The sequence below is a fragment of the Lepidochelys kempii genome, chromosome 5, assembly GCF_965140265.1.
Source record: "Lepidochelys kempii isolate rLepKem1 chromosome 5, rLepKem1.hap2, whole genome shotgun sequence".
NCBI classification, from domain to species: Eukaryota; Metazoa; Chordata; order Testudines; family Cheloniidae; genus Lepidochelys; species Lepidochelys kempii.
Genome location: NC_133260.1, coordinates 121,898,103 through 121,916,209, shown reverse-complemented (window position 1 = coordinate 121,916,209; position 18,107 = coordinate 121,898,103). Strand labels below are relative to the sequence as shown.

The window sequence follows — 18,107 nt, the reverse complement described above, 5'->3', positions numbered from 1 at the left end:
CTACATGAATAATAAATACATGTCTTCACTGCGGTAAGTCAACTGCTGATGCTCCCCCATCGACTCCGCCTGCGCCTCTTGCTCCAGTGGAGTACCGGAGTCGACGGGAGAGCACCTGGCGGTTGATTTATCGTGTCTTCGCTAGACGCGATAAATCGACCCCTGCTGGATCAATTGCTCCAGAGGTAACTGTAGACATGCCCTACATGTTGGCCCACAGAAGGTAAGAGTGCTTCTACCACAAGCATACCATTTAGAATCAAAGCTCCTGAGCTCTATTCCTGCTAACATACATGAAAGGAGGTTGTGGAATCTCAATCACTGGAAGTTTTTAAGAACCGGTTAGTCAAACACCTGTCAGGAACGGGCTATTTATTACATAGTCCTGCCTTGAATGCCGGGGACTGGACTAGATGACCTCTCAAGGTCCCTCCCAGTCCTAGACTTCTCTGATTCTATGAAGTTGCAGCTGTCGCAGTGCGAGTTCCTCACGCTGCCCTCTAAAATTTCCTCCTCTCATTTGGCCTTTACTGAAACTATCACCAAGTATTCCGGCTGCTGTGAACAACAGTGACGTTTTTAGTGATACAGACACATTAATCAATCATCTCCATTAGGCATTACATCGAGACCACCAAGTCGTCTCATATATGGTAACTAGCCAAATAACTATGAGACAGAATGAACTCTAGTCGCTGTCAACATGGACCTGATTTAAACCAATGACCTACAAGGGAAAGGCTCCCTTTCTGATGACCTGCACCCTTCAAATCTTCTAGCCTCCTGTGAAAAATTTCTATTAGTTAAAATAGCACTAAATATCACTTTTTTGAGCACTTACATGACAGAGGGTATAAACTCATCTCTAGAATTCATTAGGGTTTTAGATGTGGGGGTTTTTTTTGCATTCTTTCTGATGTAGCTGCATAAGCAGAGCACAAAACTTTTTAAAAAAATCTAGGCCCTATAAAAGCCATGGTTATTGCCTGAGGTGTTTTAAATTTCTTGATGAAGGAGAGGTGGATTTCAATAAAAATACCCAAATCCAATAAATACTCTGGGTTGGATTCTCTGCTGGGTTAAGCTGGCCTAACTCCATGAAAGTCAATGGAGCTACACACCAATTTATGCAAGCTGAGACGACTGCCCTGAGGATGTGCAGGACATTTTCCACAAGATTATAGCTATTGTAAAGCAGGTCAAATTCCAGGCGTAGGAAGTGTCAGACTGTCTTTTTATAACAAGTAGACTATTAAAAAATAGCAAGGATAATATCTCTGAAACTGAATTAAAAGGTCTATTTTCTTTCAGCATCAAATAATCAGGTTTTTTATGCCAAATAAAAACTTGTGTTTTGTTAATTTTTCACCTCAGTTGGCAACTCAGTTACTTACATGAGATTTATAGACAGTAGAAAATAACAATGGGAAAAAAACACATAACCCATTAATGCAATGGATATAAAGTGGGATTTTCAAAGGGGCGTACCAGCTTTAGGCACCCAAATCCCATTGAATTTCATTGAGACTGAGCACCTAACTCCCTTAGGCTACTGAAAGTCCCAGCCATAATGGATGTAGTGTCCATTCATTACTGAAGATCCAAATTAAACTGCAAAACAGATGCCTGTTAAAGATACTTCACTTTGCTGTGTAATGAACTAACCTCCTAATCCCTTTTCAACTGTAGATCCATTATCGATACAAAGAGAACTCATTTAGCAGCAAATAAATCATTTGCACAATCCAACTAATAGAATTTTGTATCTATTACCTCCTAATGTTAATCGATTCAGTGAGAAAACAGAAGATGGGAAAGAAATTTCTCACACCGATAGGGAAACTGTATTGTATGAAAAATGTTACTTCCATGTTACAAGCCAATTTTGTACTAAACGGACGTTTCTTCATCAGGAGGAACTAGGACTCCACAGGTCACTGTCGGTTTGACCATTTCCCTAACATGAATGCTTATTATCAAGAATAACAAACTCGCTGTTTCCTTCCTGAGACTGCAAGCCACAAACGCATAACTAGCTACTTGTATTTACTCTGGCAATTTTCTTTCAATCTCCCAGGGCTGGACCCCAGCTGGTGCCGCTGGGCTGGTGCCAGGAACGGTGGGAGCACTGTGGTGGTGCCCTTAGCAATGCTTCACGTAACCCAGTTCTGATCCCATCGAGATGGCAGGGTGAGGAAAGTACTGGATGGCGGCTCGTCTATGCTAGCACTCCCATCGTTTCTATCGCGGGCAGAGATGCGCTGGGGATACTGCACTGCTGAGAGACGTTAAGAAAAGTAGGGTAGAGAAAGCGGCAGTTCGCATCAGAGTGGCCGGCTGTGTTCTGACACTCTTGCCCTGTACAATCAAAAGAAAAGCTACTACGTCTACACAGACACATATGATACACTAGAACTCAGGCTCGGTCGCTGAGTTGATAATGGCTGCCATATTGACCTCTGCAGCCACATTACTATCACAGACTGATTCTCCACTGGGTTCCACTGGTGTAACTATCAGCTACGGTGGAGGTACGCCACCATAAAACTGCTGGAACAGTTTGGAAAAGCCGGCACCTGTGTCTATGGTAACACACTGTTTCGTAAAACACTTGGGATTCCTAGAACAAGAAGGAGCTATATAGTAGCCTCGTGTGTCTACTTTGCAGCTTCCTGCCTGCATGGTAGCAGAATCCCAGTGGTTTAATTGTTTTGGGGGGCTTCCCTGGCTCCTACTCTGATGGGTGTATTTCAACCAAAGGTTTTTAATCAAAAGGGTTCAGAATCAGAACTTTAAAAAATAGTTCTAAGTTACAGTTTGAGTTTACTCTCCATGAATAAATCTATGTTTTGGGATCTTTTCTCTATGTACTATTCCCCCTTAATGGGAGAATAGATTCCAGTACATACATGAAAGCGCAAAAAGAAAATTCATTGTCCCTGGGTGAGTTAGAACAGAATAGCCTGAGTCAGAACAGAATGGCCTTTTTATGTGACAACAGAAGTAGCATCTCGTGTAGCAAAACGCGTATCTGTTTCCAGTCATATTTAACGACGTACTGTACATCTTAAACCTGGTCCAGATGAGCACAAAGGTAACAAATGGTTTAATTTAACTTAGGGCAGATTATACCATATATCTGTGTTAAATTAGCATGATTTCACAGCTCCCTTAACCCCCTGAGGAACGCAAGGAGTTTTGGGACAAGATACTATTTCCTGATATCTGGCACTATTTATAGGATGAAATGAACCCCCTGTGCCAAGTGACACTAGGTCCCATTTGAATCCTATTTTGAGGACTTTTGTTAGACTTGAATGGTGCATAGACCTTGTGCAAAGGTGAATTTCACCTATGCTAACCTGCATGGCAGGGTGGGAAAGATCTCCTGCAATGACATGTGTTAAACGATTTCAGGTATGATAAGTCAATGAGATGCATCTCTAGGCTTGCATGGCCATTCAAATAGACACACTGGTGTTCCTTTCAGTGATCGCATACTACAAAATCTAAGCCTGCAATCACCAGAATGCTAGGGCCCGGTGCTCCAGGGACCACAGAATATGTCTGTTAGGAATAGAAATAGGCACACTCAGGGGGAAAGACTCTGTCCCCCGCTCCAGTGTGCAGGTGCCATGAATGTGCCACCATAGACAGAGGAAGGATTTTCCTGGTGCAGGGAAAGTGAGCTGCCTTCTCACAACCACTGGCGTAGGGGACATGTCAGGATCAGGAAAGGAGGGGGCGGATCGAGGATAGCAGGGGTCAGGACCCCATCACAAACTTCTACAAATTGTCCTTGGGGAGGGGAAGAGAGAAAGGAAGAACCATACATAACAGATGCTAGTCATGTAATTTAATGCACGTTTGGAACATACTCAGATACTACGGCAATGAGGGACATATAGGAATCTGAATAGAATAGGGATAGTACATGGTGCTATGGGGATTTTAATTTACATTAGGGCCATTCTGGCCCCTTGTCCAGCCCAGAATCCAGGCAGTGTGAAAGCACAAAGCCACCTCCTACTAGGCAATGCTGTTTTGTGCTGTACATCAGCTATACCAGCAGCGTAATAAAATGTGATTTTCCTTCTAATCAAACACTTGAGCAAAGTGTGTGTATTAATGTAACCTGTAAAACACCTCATATGCCGAAACAAAGCTGTAAGTACACAACAGATTAAATATCAATGCTCTGTAGCTTCTGAGAAATGCATGTTAATATGAAATAGTTCCACAATGTTGGTGTCCTTCAAGAAACAGACCTGTGTGACAAGTATAGCTGCTCTGCACTGTTATATTGTCCAAGGTTACGTTGCTTGTACACTATTATTGTAGAATTATTACACAAAATAACTGAAGAGGGGTTTTTATGCACATTGCAATGTAATTACAGTTAACTTGTAGGCTTTTTATGCTAACTGCATGTATTTAAAAGCATAGCTATGTGGAAGTTTGTGTAACCCAGGTAAGATTCATATACTTGAACTAGTTGTGCAAGCCTTTTCAGACACAAATAATAGACTGTAAGGCTCACAAAACTCCAGAGTTCACCCATCTCAAGCATGGAATATCACATAGTGAAACAGGTGTTTTGTGCAAACATGAAATAACCCCAGAGATAGACACTAGTGATTATTAAAACAAGGCATAAGCATTCAGTTCTAGTATCCACAGGCACACATATCTGAATGTCCAGTCATTCAAATAGACTCATATGCATGTATTTGAAGGACCACTTTCAGATGAACTCACCTGTGTCTATTTTAATGGGTGATCATAACACACGTCCAGGTTTGTTTCTTGGCTTTTTAAACAGATGGTTTGCCTTACATTTACTACACTTGTTAGTGTCATGCTTTTTACTGCGAGTTGTTTTGCAAGAACTGACAATGTGGTCATGCAATAACCTCAGCAAAGCCTACTTTGCACAGCAAAAACAGTGGCTCTGAAATCTCTCTCCTGCTCAGGGTTTGTGTAGCTGTATTAAGACTTTAAAATAAATTAGAGGACCAAATTTTGTACTCAGTTATGCCCAAGTTACCCCACTCAAGCCAGTGGGTTTGCTTAGCTGTAAATGAGGGCCGTCATATTGATGCGAACCATACTAAACACTTTTAAACGGTGCTACTTTTCTTAACTTGGTTTAAAATGCACAGAGCCCATGCCAGTGTTTACATTAGGACAGGAGTCAGTCAATAGCACAGACAAAGACTCTCAAGGCATTTTTACAAGTTTCCCAACTCCTCCATCATTTCACATGGCTCATGTCATTGGCTATGAGTAATACCTTATTTCATGACTAGTCCCTTTGATTTCAGTGGGACTGATCATGGAGTAAGGGTGACAGAATCTAGCCTCTGGTTTCTGTAGAAATAAAGGGTTAAAAGGCTTGTGGCAATTTACGGAACTATGTCCTGGCTGCACTGTTGTGGCTTTACTAACAGAAAAGCTTCACACTGTGGAGACAATAACATTCCCACTTACAGCTAATTCAACAAGCAAATGTCGCACAGGAAGAGTCATTACACTCATTTTTCCCAAAGTTAAAAAAGAGAGAAGTACTTGAACTCACTTCTCAAAGCTCTATTTTGACAGGTTAAATTAAAACGTACAGCAGGCATATTAATAAAGACGTATATAGCACCTCCTTTATGGTCCAGATTCTGATACCATTACTCAGACTGAATAGCACCTTCGTCCAAGTGCCCTTTGATGCCAATGGGTCTACTGTTGGAGTATGGTGCTACTCAGTAGGGTTGCCACCTGGCCAGGCCAGTTTTTCTGCTGCCTTGCTTGTTCCTGGTCAGCGGATGTGGCATGTCAGGTTTTATTTGCTGCTGGCCATGTGAGTTGCAGCTGGGGGACAACACGCTGAAGTCCAGCCAATGCCCTGGTCTTGCTCTGAGTGTCTGTAACATGCCACGGGCTCCTAGGGCAGGATGGGTGTGGGGGCAGGCTGCTGGGGGGAGGAGGGGCAGGCTGGCAGTGTGGACATCGCCAGTGGCAACCATACTATACAGATATCAGATTCTGGCCCTATGTGTTCAAAGCTACCTCAACAAAGAGTCTAACTAGAGAGCTCCGTATTGCGCTGACCATCCCTAGCAAAGCTTTCCAGCATTCTGCCACTGGCATGACAAGTTCAGTCTATTGTAACCCTGAGTTACTCGTTAGGGCTGTCATAAAGTACAAAAGAAAAGGCTAAATACACAAACATGTATTTAAAAATAAAATAAATGCAATAAACATGCCCCTCCCTCCCAATCTCCAAAATACACAATGATTCCTAAGCATGGGAACTAGCAGAGCTGCTATCTTTCATGGTTATATCTAGATTAATGCCCTGCCTATGACGTGAACCCAAACTCAAACTTGTAAATGCCAAACAGACAAACACTGCGGAAATGGGAGTTGGCAGGAAGGGTATGGATTGAGAAATAAGGATTGAGAAGCAAAAAGCAATGGAACTGCTTTTGCTCCCCAAGTGCATTCAGCAATCTTAGTGCCTTTTCTTCCTTAACGATCTACTCTGATTAGACTTGCCTCCAGCCAGCCAGAGTAAAAGGCTCTGGTAAGTTTAAGGGGATGACTACACTGCAGCTAGCAGGTGTAATTCCCAGCATGGGTAGACAGACAGGTGCTAGCTCTGCAGAAGCTAGCATGCTAAAAATAGCAATATGAGCAGCAGCTCCGGCAACCCACCCAAGTACAATTTCACCTGACCCTTTGGGTACGTACCTGGCTGGCTAGAGCAAGCCGCCACCCATTCTACTGCAGCTGCTGCGTGGACACATACCCTAAAACACAACCCTCGCATGCACAAAGCAGCATTTCAAGTGTTTGGTGGAGAAATGTATTTCTTTTTATGCTGTATGGGACCAATCAGGGAGACAAAGCTTGATCAGAAAATATGAAAAGGCATAAATCACACCGCAAACCGATTCATCTCAGCTAACAATTCCGGGTCCTACCTACACGGGTTCCATAATACTGACCAGACCTGCGAGAGGGATGCATTACTATCTCTCATGGTGGTGTTGCCACTCGGTTCAACGGGTGCCCTGTGTCTCCTGCTCAGCCGCGGGAGGAGCCAGATGCCCTAAAGACACTGCAGTTCTGTTCTGTGGGAGCAGAGAGGCCAAACAAGGGGATTCTACAGCACCTTGAACATCACAGAGACAGTCGCCACCACAAGTCTCTCCAAGGAAGCATGTTAGAACAGCGCATGAGGGTGAGTCACAGGAATGGCATTTGGATATCCAAACGGTGTGGGGCATTGGCACATTTATTTGCAGGCACCATCTAAAAGCCCTAGGAGGCCCATCGCCAGCACCTTCTGTCCATTATTTTCCCTCCTCTTTCACTCAGGTTATGTCTGTACTGCAATCGGAGGTCTGACTGCAGCACAGGTGGGATACCCAAGCTAGCTCAGCCCAGGCCGCACGAGCACATCAGTGAGCCTGGGCACACCCTCACATTGCTAGCCCAGGCCGGCCCACTGGCGCTGCTGTTTTTACATGTGCGAGCGAGGCTGAAGCTAGCATGGGTACGCCAATCTGTTCTCCAATCACAGCTCCAACTCCCGTGTAGACACACCCTAAAGGGCCAAGTATCCTGATCCCCTGAACTCAGTGGCACACCTGACGCTAATGTCCATGGGCGCAAGTTTTGGCCTCAAATGCAATGTTCAAAATCAAGACCAATGCCTCTTGTAGAGCCAGTAAGAACTTGCAGTATGAGCTATCAGCTATCTTGACCTGACTCCAGCCAAACCAACGTCTACCCCAAAGTCCTCAACAGTGGGGAAGAAAGGGTACTGTATCTGTTAGTAACTCAGGGGCGGGAAAGATGGGTAGAGGAGGAGCTCTTGGTGATTTTACCCTCTTGTCCAAAACTCTGGTTTAGCAAGCACACGAGAAATCAAAGCCCTGTAGCGCCACAGATATACTGATATGTAGGTATCACCGGGAGTGCAAAAGCAGATTGTGCCACACACAAGTTGCTTTAGAGTTGATGTGTGTTACAAGGTCAGGTGGGAGAGAGATTCGTTGGGGTGAAATTCATGCTTGTGCAGAGGGTCAACACAAGGTCGACGTGCTACTAACATTCCACTGAAGACCTCAGAATAAGGCTGAAGTGATGCATAGAACCCTGTATTAATCCTCTGCATAGGAGAAAACTTTATCCTCGCACCCGTTAAAATATATTCATTGGGTTGGTCAGTTTCTATTTCTTTTTGCTACCCTTATTCTCACCCTCCCTTTATTCTCCACTGGTTTAAATGTCACTCACTACAGAGTTGCAGATCTAAAGAATGTAAACGAAGAAACAGACAGCTTGCTCACCTATGACCTGATCGAGCACCGGTTGAAGTCAATGGATGGATTCCCATTAACTTCAATGGCCATCAGATCAACTTGCTAGTGGTTTTGTCTAAAGTCTCATCTTTGCAGTGCTAGGGTACCTTAGCAAAGCATTTTCATATGTAATGCAGCATAAACTCAGTTCAATTACCATCAAAATGATCATACTTAATTTTAAAGGTTAGGGATTATAATGTAAAGGTTCCAGCTGAAATGTTTAATTTGTTAGTGTCCTCCCTGTGCTTAATGAACAATTATACTGCAAAGTAAATCAGTTGGAAAGATAACAGTCATTATTTAGTCTTTAAGAGCCAAATTCTGCTTTCATATTCACACTTATTGTCTTCGGTGGGAATTGTGTGTTAATAGCTGAATTTAGCTCACTGTGTTTTCTAGTATTTTAAGAATTTAATTTACCCCCTCACATATTAAATATAAAAATCATTTAAATTGTCTATTATGCCTCCTATGGATGTTGAATGACAATTTAAGACACATTTGATTTATCTGTATTCTATTTTTATGGCCTGGGAAGAGATTTCTGATTTTTCAGCACTGTTGCATTCCCTGGAAAATTGAAAGAGTGGCTGAAATTCTAATTTAGTAGAAGCTCAGGTTGCATTTCCATGTATAACATAAAACAAAATACTAATGACCAATACAGTTTGAAACAGTAAAGATTATTTGTATAACAGTCTTTTTGCCATTACACCTTTGCATATTGTTCAAAACAATATTTCATAGTCTAAAGACCAGCGACATTTTTGATCACAGAAAATCAACAACAAAAAGTAGTTAAAAAATAGTCTTCAGTGGACTTTGTTTAGGAATATTATATATTTTTCCAGCTGGCATAAATGAGCCTCAGGAACCACAATAATAAGAAAACATAAACTGCTCTAAATGATTTCACAAGCTTACACTGATACACCTCTTATTTCCTGGTCTGGCTGAACTAGAACAAGCTTTCAGGTAAGAAGCAGCAGCCAGTTTGTCTAAGTTTGTCTCCCTCTACCTTGGAGATCAAAATAAGAAGCTTTACAAAGATGATTTAAAACAGATTTAAGATGTAAGCCTCCATGGGGATTTACACTCATTGTTTGCATGCATGTTAAAAACTGTATTTCCAGTTTCTCGTGTTGCCTGAGAACCATTTTGCCCTTGTAAAATCTGCAATTATATTATAACCCATAAGTAGCTTTCATTTTTGTATTAAACACTATAAATACTATGTTAGTAATACTAAACTATTTCTATCGACTTATTTGTAAAAAGAAAAATATATTATATATTTATATTTTTTATAAAGTGAATTAACACTGGGAAGGTGTGGGGAAGTAGTGTACAATCACAGTTGATGTGTATTATTGGGCATAAATTCAATGTTTAACAAAAAACTGTTCAATTGAAATCCACCTTTCAAGCTGTGTCGGAGGAAGAGTCATAAGAAGCCGACACTATGAAGTTGCCAGAACTGGAGTGGCTTGCCATAGACTGGGCAGCTTGTTGACTTAAATTGTTACAGATTAGCACCAGCTGGTTACTCTGTGCTTCGGACAGGGTGCTGCAGCTCTGGTAGACGCTGAAGTTGGTCTTTCTGCCAGGGATGTTGCCCTTCTCGCACATCGTCTTTACCATCTTTGCAAGCTTGTTCTTCCCCAGGGCTTGACAGTTGTACCAATGAAGTGCAGCCAAATTGACAACCGGCTTGATGGACAGGTAGAAAGGAGCATCTTCGTATCGCATTGCAGGGGGCCGTCTTTGAGCGTACTCCTTGTAGTCTTGCACTGGGCAGGTCTGTGGAGCATGCTGGGTGGCATAGACTCTGGAATCAGTCCCTCCTCTCTTGGTTTTGGCATTCATATCACCAGTCTCTTGCCCCATCCACTCCAAATATTCCAAGCCTGTTTCTGTCACCCGGAGCCTGATATCCCCCCATTTGAGGGTGGACCCATGAAAACCTGTGCAGTGTCCAAAAGCCTTAGTATTATTTAGCCAGACAAGGTTCAGCAGCCCCTCGGGATTATATCGACTCAACAAGCCTCTTTTGCGTAGGATAAGCTCATCAGCAAAGGTCAGCTTCATGGATTTGTGTGGCTTGTTTCCTTTGCCTTTACACCTCAGCTCTATCTGCTTTTGCTTCAAAGCTTCTTGAGATCTCTTGAACTCTTTATCCCTTGTAATACTGTATCCGTACCTGTGTTCTTTGAGATAGCGCTCCAGCCCGCACTGATAGTTGGCCAAGCTGTTTGGCTCATATTCTGAGCCATCCTTCTGTCTGGCATCCACAAAGAAGGAGGCTAGGTATGCATCGAGCTCTTTGCAAGGGATGACATAGATTTCCCGGGTTTCTGAGGGATATTTGGAGATGAGAAACTCTCTGAAGTTACGTAGAGCCGTCTGAGTGCTGCGAATGGTTTTCTCATTCTGCTCCCTGCTGAGTTCCGCTGCTCTCTCATCCTGGTCTGACAGAGGAAAAAGAATAGATAAGGGAACAATGAGTTTGTGCGACATGTTTTCCCCCAAAATAATTTCCTTAAGAAAGGAAAAAAAAATCAATTTCGCAAAGATCATTGGAAAACATTATTACATACCTGTCTCATGTTTGAAAAGCCAACTTCAGTTTCACAAATGATGTTACTAGAGTATGGCAAAAAAACAATCAAAATGAGCTCCTCCTGTCACTGGCGCACACTTGGGCGCATGGAGATTTGTGGACAAGTCTGGGACTAGAGGCAAGTCTGCATTTTCGAACAAATGTGAGATAGAAAACTTGTAGATTGATTCCACTGCTGTGCGCAGGGGCCCAATTCGAGTAGCTAAACCCATTCGGAATTGCTTCATTTGTGAAACCAGAGGTTGTACTGGTTCCAATTAAAAAACAAAACAAAAACTAAAACATCATATTTATTCCATTAAAAAGTATCTTTAATGAGATGTGTTTTCAAGTACTAAATAAATATAGACAGAAATGTACAGAACATTATAACACAGCACACCCAAACACAAAGGGTTTGCAAATAACCATACTACAGTGCAATCCATAGTTTACAAGCAGGGCCGGCCCTAAACCAAATGGCACCCCAGGTGAGGACCATCTTTGGCACCCCTCCTCCCATTTGTTAAACTTCTGAGTACCTTATTTTTTATTGCATTTGTAGCCCATTTCACAACTTTGATGCATAATTTGCATGCATGATTTTTCCCGGTCATATAAGACGATAAATTTGCACACTAGGATCTGTACGTCTGTATTTATTCATGCACAGGACCCTGAGCTCAGCACCCCAGGCAGTCGCCTGGATCACCTGCCCCTAAATCCGCCCCTGTTTACAAGTGTACAGATATGAAAGATGGAGAATATTTCATCTTTAGGGGACAGAGAAGAAAAACATCAGTAGCTACCAAGACAGCACTCCACAAATTCACTTAGACTTAAGATCACCTACACAATCAGGTTTCTTCTTGAGAGTGGAACCGTTTCTCCTTGAGGAACTGACCTTTCTTTCATGCTGGAAACCTTGGCAGAAGATCAAAATCTGGAAACAATTTTATGCTGGTCTACAAGGATATTTTTATAGGTCTTTGTGATCGGTGACATATCAAACCACAGTTGTTAATCAGAGTTCAAGCCATCACTAAAGGTAACTTTTGTTGAGATACTAATTTTCTTGCTGATCATGGCATGAAAAGCATAAAAAGGAAAATGGTCCTTACATTTAAATTACATGTGATATTGAAAGACTATTTTCTTTACATGTGCAAATTACCCATCTATACAAGGATGTAATTTAGAAGCACAAAGATGGAATGGTCTCTTCAGGTATATGACAATGCTTAATGGTATTAGAAAATGATAAACAACAAAACACAAAGAAGGAAAATTTCAGTGACAAGCACAAAGAATTAGCTATGCTCTGTTGTAGTTAAAGGAACTCGGTTCTGACATTTTCCCAATTAACATGCAGAAATGATTCAGGTCTTTTTTATATGTAATTAAAAAACAACATTAGATACAATTTCATTTTGTTTTGCCCTTTGCAGGTCGCCTTTAAGAGTGTCCTTATTTATAACTGCAGATAGGAACTGGCATTTGCATTTCAGTGAGAACACAGTAACACCTAGCAAACAGCTGGATTTATCCAATTTACATAGCACTTACAAATGTTGTACAAGACAATGTGCACTACCCACTCTTCCTGTTTAAACACTTTGGCCTGTTTAAATCAGGCCAAAATAACATCAGGCCAGTTAACTCACCAGTGTTTAGTGGGTGATGCTCACAAATTCAATCTTTCTTCTGCTAGCCCTCAAATACTGGCATCATCCACATTTTAAAGTGTTTTGGAGGATAAGCCAGATTTTTCAGTTGGTCTGAAGTTACATATTGTCTGGACCTCAATTCTGGGCACTAGAAGGAGCTGGAACTGGCCACTTTCCCAGATTAGATTAGAAGAGTCTCTCAGCCCTGCCTGCAGAAGGGAAAGAAGCCCTGTGTGGAGCTCAGGTGCTGCAGAGCTTACTCCTCCCCTGACGGCACTGTGATACACCATAACCATGATATTCAGGGTTGCTCTCCAATCACCCCAGATCCCCCGCTCATTGTAGTGAATTGCAGGAGGAAGAGGAAATCTGTGAAATTTAAAGACGAGACAGGACCAAAGGCAGAACAATGTACTGGATGCCCACCCTCTTTGATTGCTATTTATCACTTTCATTTTCTTCCTGAAATGTTGACAGGTATGTAATTTGGATGTCAGATGTTTAAGTCTGACAAGATGTCATATTTACATTTTTCCTTCGATCATTGTGACAAAGATGAAATGTTTCTAATATACACATAATTCAAGAGAACTAGTGAGTCTCCAAGGACTCAACATGGATGCATCTTGAGATAGCTATTCAACTCCAGTATTTCATCTATTGTTCAGATAAACATAGGAGTTATATTGTCCTATATTCACTTATCAAGACAAAGAAAAAAGCATAATACAGTCACCATACTGTATATCATATGATGCATGTTTCCAAGAGTGTAATTAGGATCAAAACAGAAGTTCTGTAAAAATGCTGTTCCATATTTATTTTCCATTAATTACTTCCATATTGAAAACTGCTTAGTTTTTAAGTAACTATGTTTTTTTTCCCTAATAGCCAGCAAAACATGATGACTTTAGTATCTGAAAATCCAACTGCATTCTATCTGCTTTCAGTCTCATCATCAGCAACAATAAGGATCTGGAATCAGAAATCAGCTGGCACTTCTGCTGATGATGAATAAAAATGAACTGTTTTTCAACAGCTGCATTATTTCTGCACTATTAGCATTAGTAAAACTTTTTTTTGGAGGGTGGGGCAGAGGGAGGTCAGGGAACTAAACAGACATGATTTGGAAGAGACACAAGGCTAAAATCCTGCTCTTGCTGTCACTGTAAAGGGTTATGTTATCCTATCCTTCCATTTCTGTGTATGTACAGTATAGCCTTATTAGGGTATTAAAGCCTTGATTCAACAAAGTACACGAGGATCCCACTGACTCGTGTGCTTCAGTGCTTTGCTGAATCAGGGCCTAAGAGCAGAATGATACAATTAACTTAGGCTTGAACAGAGACTGGGAGCGGATGGGTCATTACACAAAGCTGTAGCTCACGAAAGCTTATGCTCTAATAAATTGGTTAGTCTCTAAGGTGCCACAAGTACTCCTTTTCTTTTTGCGAATACAGACTAACACGGCTGTTACTCTGAAACCTATTTCCCCATGTTTATCCCCCGCTACCCCCCACTGTTCCTCAGACGTTCTTGTCAACTGCTGGAAATGGCCCACCTTGATTATCACTACAAAAGGTGTCATGCCCCCCCCTCCCCCGTTAATAGCTCACTTTAAGTGATCACTCTGGTTACAGTGTGTATGGTAACACCCATTGTTTCATGTTCTCTGTGTATATAAATCTCCCCACTGTATTGTCCACTGAATGCATCCGATGAAGTAAGCTGTAGCTCACGAAAGCTTATGCTTAAATAAATTTGTTAGTGTCTAAGGTGCCATAAATCCTCCTTTTCTTTCTTCCTGTGTAACTGAAATAGGTCATTGCTACTGTATAGTGCCTCAGCATCGGGCAAAACCACCTTTTGCCTATGTTTGAAGATCATCTCCCTTGAGCACCTCCTGTGAGGCACTGAGTGTTCTCATTAACTCCGGAGGGAGCAGAGAGAGATCAGCCCCACATAGGAGGTGCTCGGTATCTTGTAGGTTCAGTCCCTGATCCACTTGAGTGCTGCTGCTTAATTCTGTCCTGGAATGAGAACCTCATTCCTGCTCTGGCCCCTATACACTAGGCCAGCGCAGTGTAAAAGGGCCCTAAAAGCCCTGGCTCCAGCCGGGAGAAGATTCCCCCAGGACAGGCACTGGAGAACACAGAAATAAGGCTACTCTCCGAGGACCCCCATCAAAAGCTGCAGAGTAGGGGGTGTGCCAGGGTGCGTCTGGAATCAGAAGGCTGTGTCAAGGACAGATGGGGCTGCAGAGATTTCAGACAGGGCTGCCTAAATTATCCTGGGGGCCTCTCCAGCCCCCAGAGCAACCCAAGATTGGGAAGGTGCATTCCTCCAGAGTAGACAACTAGTATTAGCAGCCCCATTTTATGGATAGTGACTTGCCCAAAGTCATGCAGGAGGGCCAGGAACAGAGCCCATATCAGATCTCCTGGTCCCAGTCTTGCTTCTTAACCACAAGGCCATGCATTCAGTGGAACCCACCCATGGGACGTTGATCCCCATGCAGGATAAGTGGAATTGTAAGGGTCAAGGACTGTATACATCCCCTTTGAAGCACATGCCAGCTGTCAAAAGAACACTGCTGAATCAGGTTTCTGCAGTGAACGTGTGAATAAAAAGTAACAGCTCTGTTTTGAAGACTAACCACAATATTGATGTTGAGATAAAAGAACCCCAGTATACCACAATGGAAACTAACATGGGTCAATGCCTGGGAGAAATCCTTTTATTCTGGTAGGGTAGTGTTGAAATAAAGAGCTGGTGCTGTTTAAAGCATGGGAACAAACATTTACTTCAGTACATCAATCACCATTTATAAGTCATCAGTATTTTGACTGGTTTCAGAGTAACAGCCGTGTTAGTCTGTATTTGCAAGAAGAAAAGGAGTACTTGTGGCACCTTAGAGACTAACCAATTTGTTTGAGCATAAGCTTTCATGAGCTACAGCTCATTTCATCGGATGCATACTGGGGAAAGTGTAGAAGATCTTTTTATATACACACAAAGCATGAAAAAATACCTCCTCCCACCCCACTCTCCTGCTGGTAATAGCTTATCTAAAGTGATCACTCTCCTTACAATGTATATGATAATCAAGTTGGGCCATTTCCAGCACAAATCCAGGTTCTCTCACCCCCCCCCACCCCACACACACAAACCCACTCTCCCGCTGGTACTAGCTTATCTAAAGTGACCACTCTCCTTACAGTGTATATGATAATCAAGGTGGGCCATTTCCAGCACAAATCCAGGGTTTAACAAGAACATCTGAGGAGGGGGGTGGGTAGGAAAAAACAAGGGGAAATAGGTTACCTTGCATAATGACTTAGCCACTCCCAGTCTCTATTCAAGCCTAAGTTAATTGTTAATTTTGACTGGCAGTCCACTTTTCCACCGCCATACACACTTTTAAAATACTGCTTCTGTATACACGGCACATACAACAGCTTCCTGTTAAATATGCCATAAATCATCACTTGTTAAAGGATGGCTTGTCACAACACAGGAGCATCACACAGTCACTCATCTTTGCTGAACTTGTGAAGATAAATTTCATATCTGTAAGTAAGCTGTTATAAATCCTCTGTGCTTTAAAGATGCCTGGTAGTTACTATTAACAAATCAGCGCCTTTGGCAACCATATCCAATGTAACCTCTCTACTATCACTATCTTCTGATTAGTTATTTCAGTGGTCTGGAGTGTCACTTTGCGTGGGAGGCAGGGACTTTTAAACATAATGGGGCAGGTGCTCCATTGGTGTAAATCAGCAGAGCTTCATGGGAATCAGCAGACCTACAGCCATTTACACCAGCTGAGAGTCTGGCGTAATGGGCCTGATTCGCCACTGTGTTACTCTGATTTTATGCCGATGTAACTGTGGCGAATCAGGCCCATTACGTTAAAATGTCGCTCCTCCATTGGCGGAAGCCACGGGTAATGCCGTGCAGAATCATGCCGGAGAAATATAATTCTGACACAACCAATGTCTACCCAACAGAGATTTCAAACAGCAACCTGTATTCTACAAGAGTTGGAAGGGGGCAAATAACTCTGTTTCTATTCTCCCTGGCCTCATTAAAATCTTAACTCCCCGCATCTCACCTATAGGAAATGAGGAAGAAGGAAAGGTTTAAAAAAAAAAGGTTAATGTAGCCACAAAGAAGTGTACAGGCCTTATATAATAAGGATCTGACACTTAGGAGTGCTGCTAAGGAACTGGAGTTCATTTCCTGGTCTCAGCCATATGATCTCGGTCAGGGGAACAAAGGTCTACATCCCTGTCCTAGGAGAACGGTCAATATCCACTGATTCTGAGGCCTAATGTTACTCTTAACTGAGCCTGTCATAGTCACCTTTGTCTTGCTTTTCCCCTTTTCCTGTCCATATCCTGCCCTTGCTGTGTCATGTGAATTTGCATTATGCGCTCTGCGGAGCCGGGTTTTTCTGAAGTCCTAACAAATTATTTTGCTGCTTGTTAGAAAGAAAAAAAAAATTAAAAACATATATAGCATTGATACAATCTTGTGTATTCTCAGGACAGAACCCTGCTCGTAACAACCTGAAATACTGCTGGGTTCCATTCAGAACAGATCTCTGACCAGTTTTTTCCTGAGAACCTAGGCTACTCAAACTGTACTTAACTGAGTTTGCTGGCAGCATTAGTTAATAAAATAGCTTTGAAACATACTGATGTCCATACTGATCTATGCAGCCTCACTTTACTGTAGTATTGAAGCATCTCATGTTGTTTAATGTATTTGTGCTCACAACACCCCTCAAGGTGGGAAAATACTATTATCCCCCTTTTACAGAAGGGAAACTGAGGCACAAAGAGATTAAGGGACAGATCCTCAAAGGTATTTAGGCACCTAACTACCTTTGTGGATCTGGGCCTAAGTGACTTGCCCATAGTCACACAGAAAGTCTGTGGTGGAGCAGGAACTGAACACAGATCTTCTGAGTCCCAGACTAGCACTTTAACAACCAGATCATCCTTCCTCACTAAACTACAGCTGTGTAAAACTCAGATGTAACTAGCATGGTTTGGATTTTTTTCTATTCTGATTGCAGTATGGATAAGGTCTAACACTAACAATTGAATTACAAATTGAGGGTTGTTTTTATTTCAGCATGAAAAGTCATTGGGTAACACTGAGTAAGACAGCTGCATTTAAACTCTTCTGTAGTTATACACAAAGACATAAATATTTGTTTTAGTTCGACTCAGATGCTGGTTTCTTTAAGGTTCAAAAGCAAATGGTTTATAACATTACTGACAATCACCAGATGGAGCTACTACAGGTAGTCTCAAATTCAGTTTAACTTTGAACCTATAGACAGTTAGATCTTGGCAGAAATATGATGCTAGTTGTGATGTGGTTTTCTTATAAGCTGCACATGTCACCAGTCAAAGGGAATGTCTATACTGCAAAGGAAGGCCTGATTGCAGTAGGGTGACCAGA

At 42.2% G+C, this 18,107-nt stretch overlaps 1 protein-coding gene across 10 annotated transcripts in view; it reads right to left on the bottom strand.

Moving 5' to 3' along the window:
* The window catches only part of KIAA1958 (KIAA1958 ortholog), a 115,103-nt gene that overhangs the window by 23,424 nt on the left and 73,572 nt on the right, over positions 1 to 18,107 (bottom strand). For 9 of the 10 annotated variants that reach the window (XM_073345656.1, XM_073345653.1, XM_073345654.1 and 6 more), the window contains one exon: positions 9,657 to 10,834. The exons of the other annotated variant lie outside the window; for it this stretch is intronic. In XM_073345656.1, the coding sequence (XP_073201757.1) occupies positions 9,789 to 10,834 (1,046 nt within the window). In that variant the 3' untranslated portion in view covers positions 9,657 to 9,788. Of the gene's footprint in view, positions 1 to 9,656; positions 10,835 to 18,107 lie in introns of those variants that run through there. 10 annotated transcript variants of the gene reach the window in all.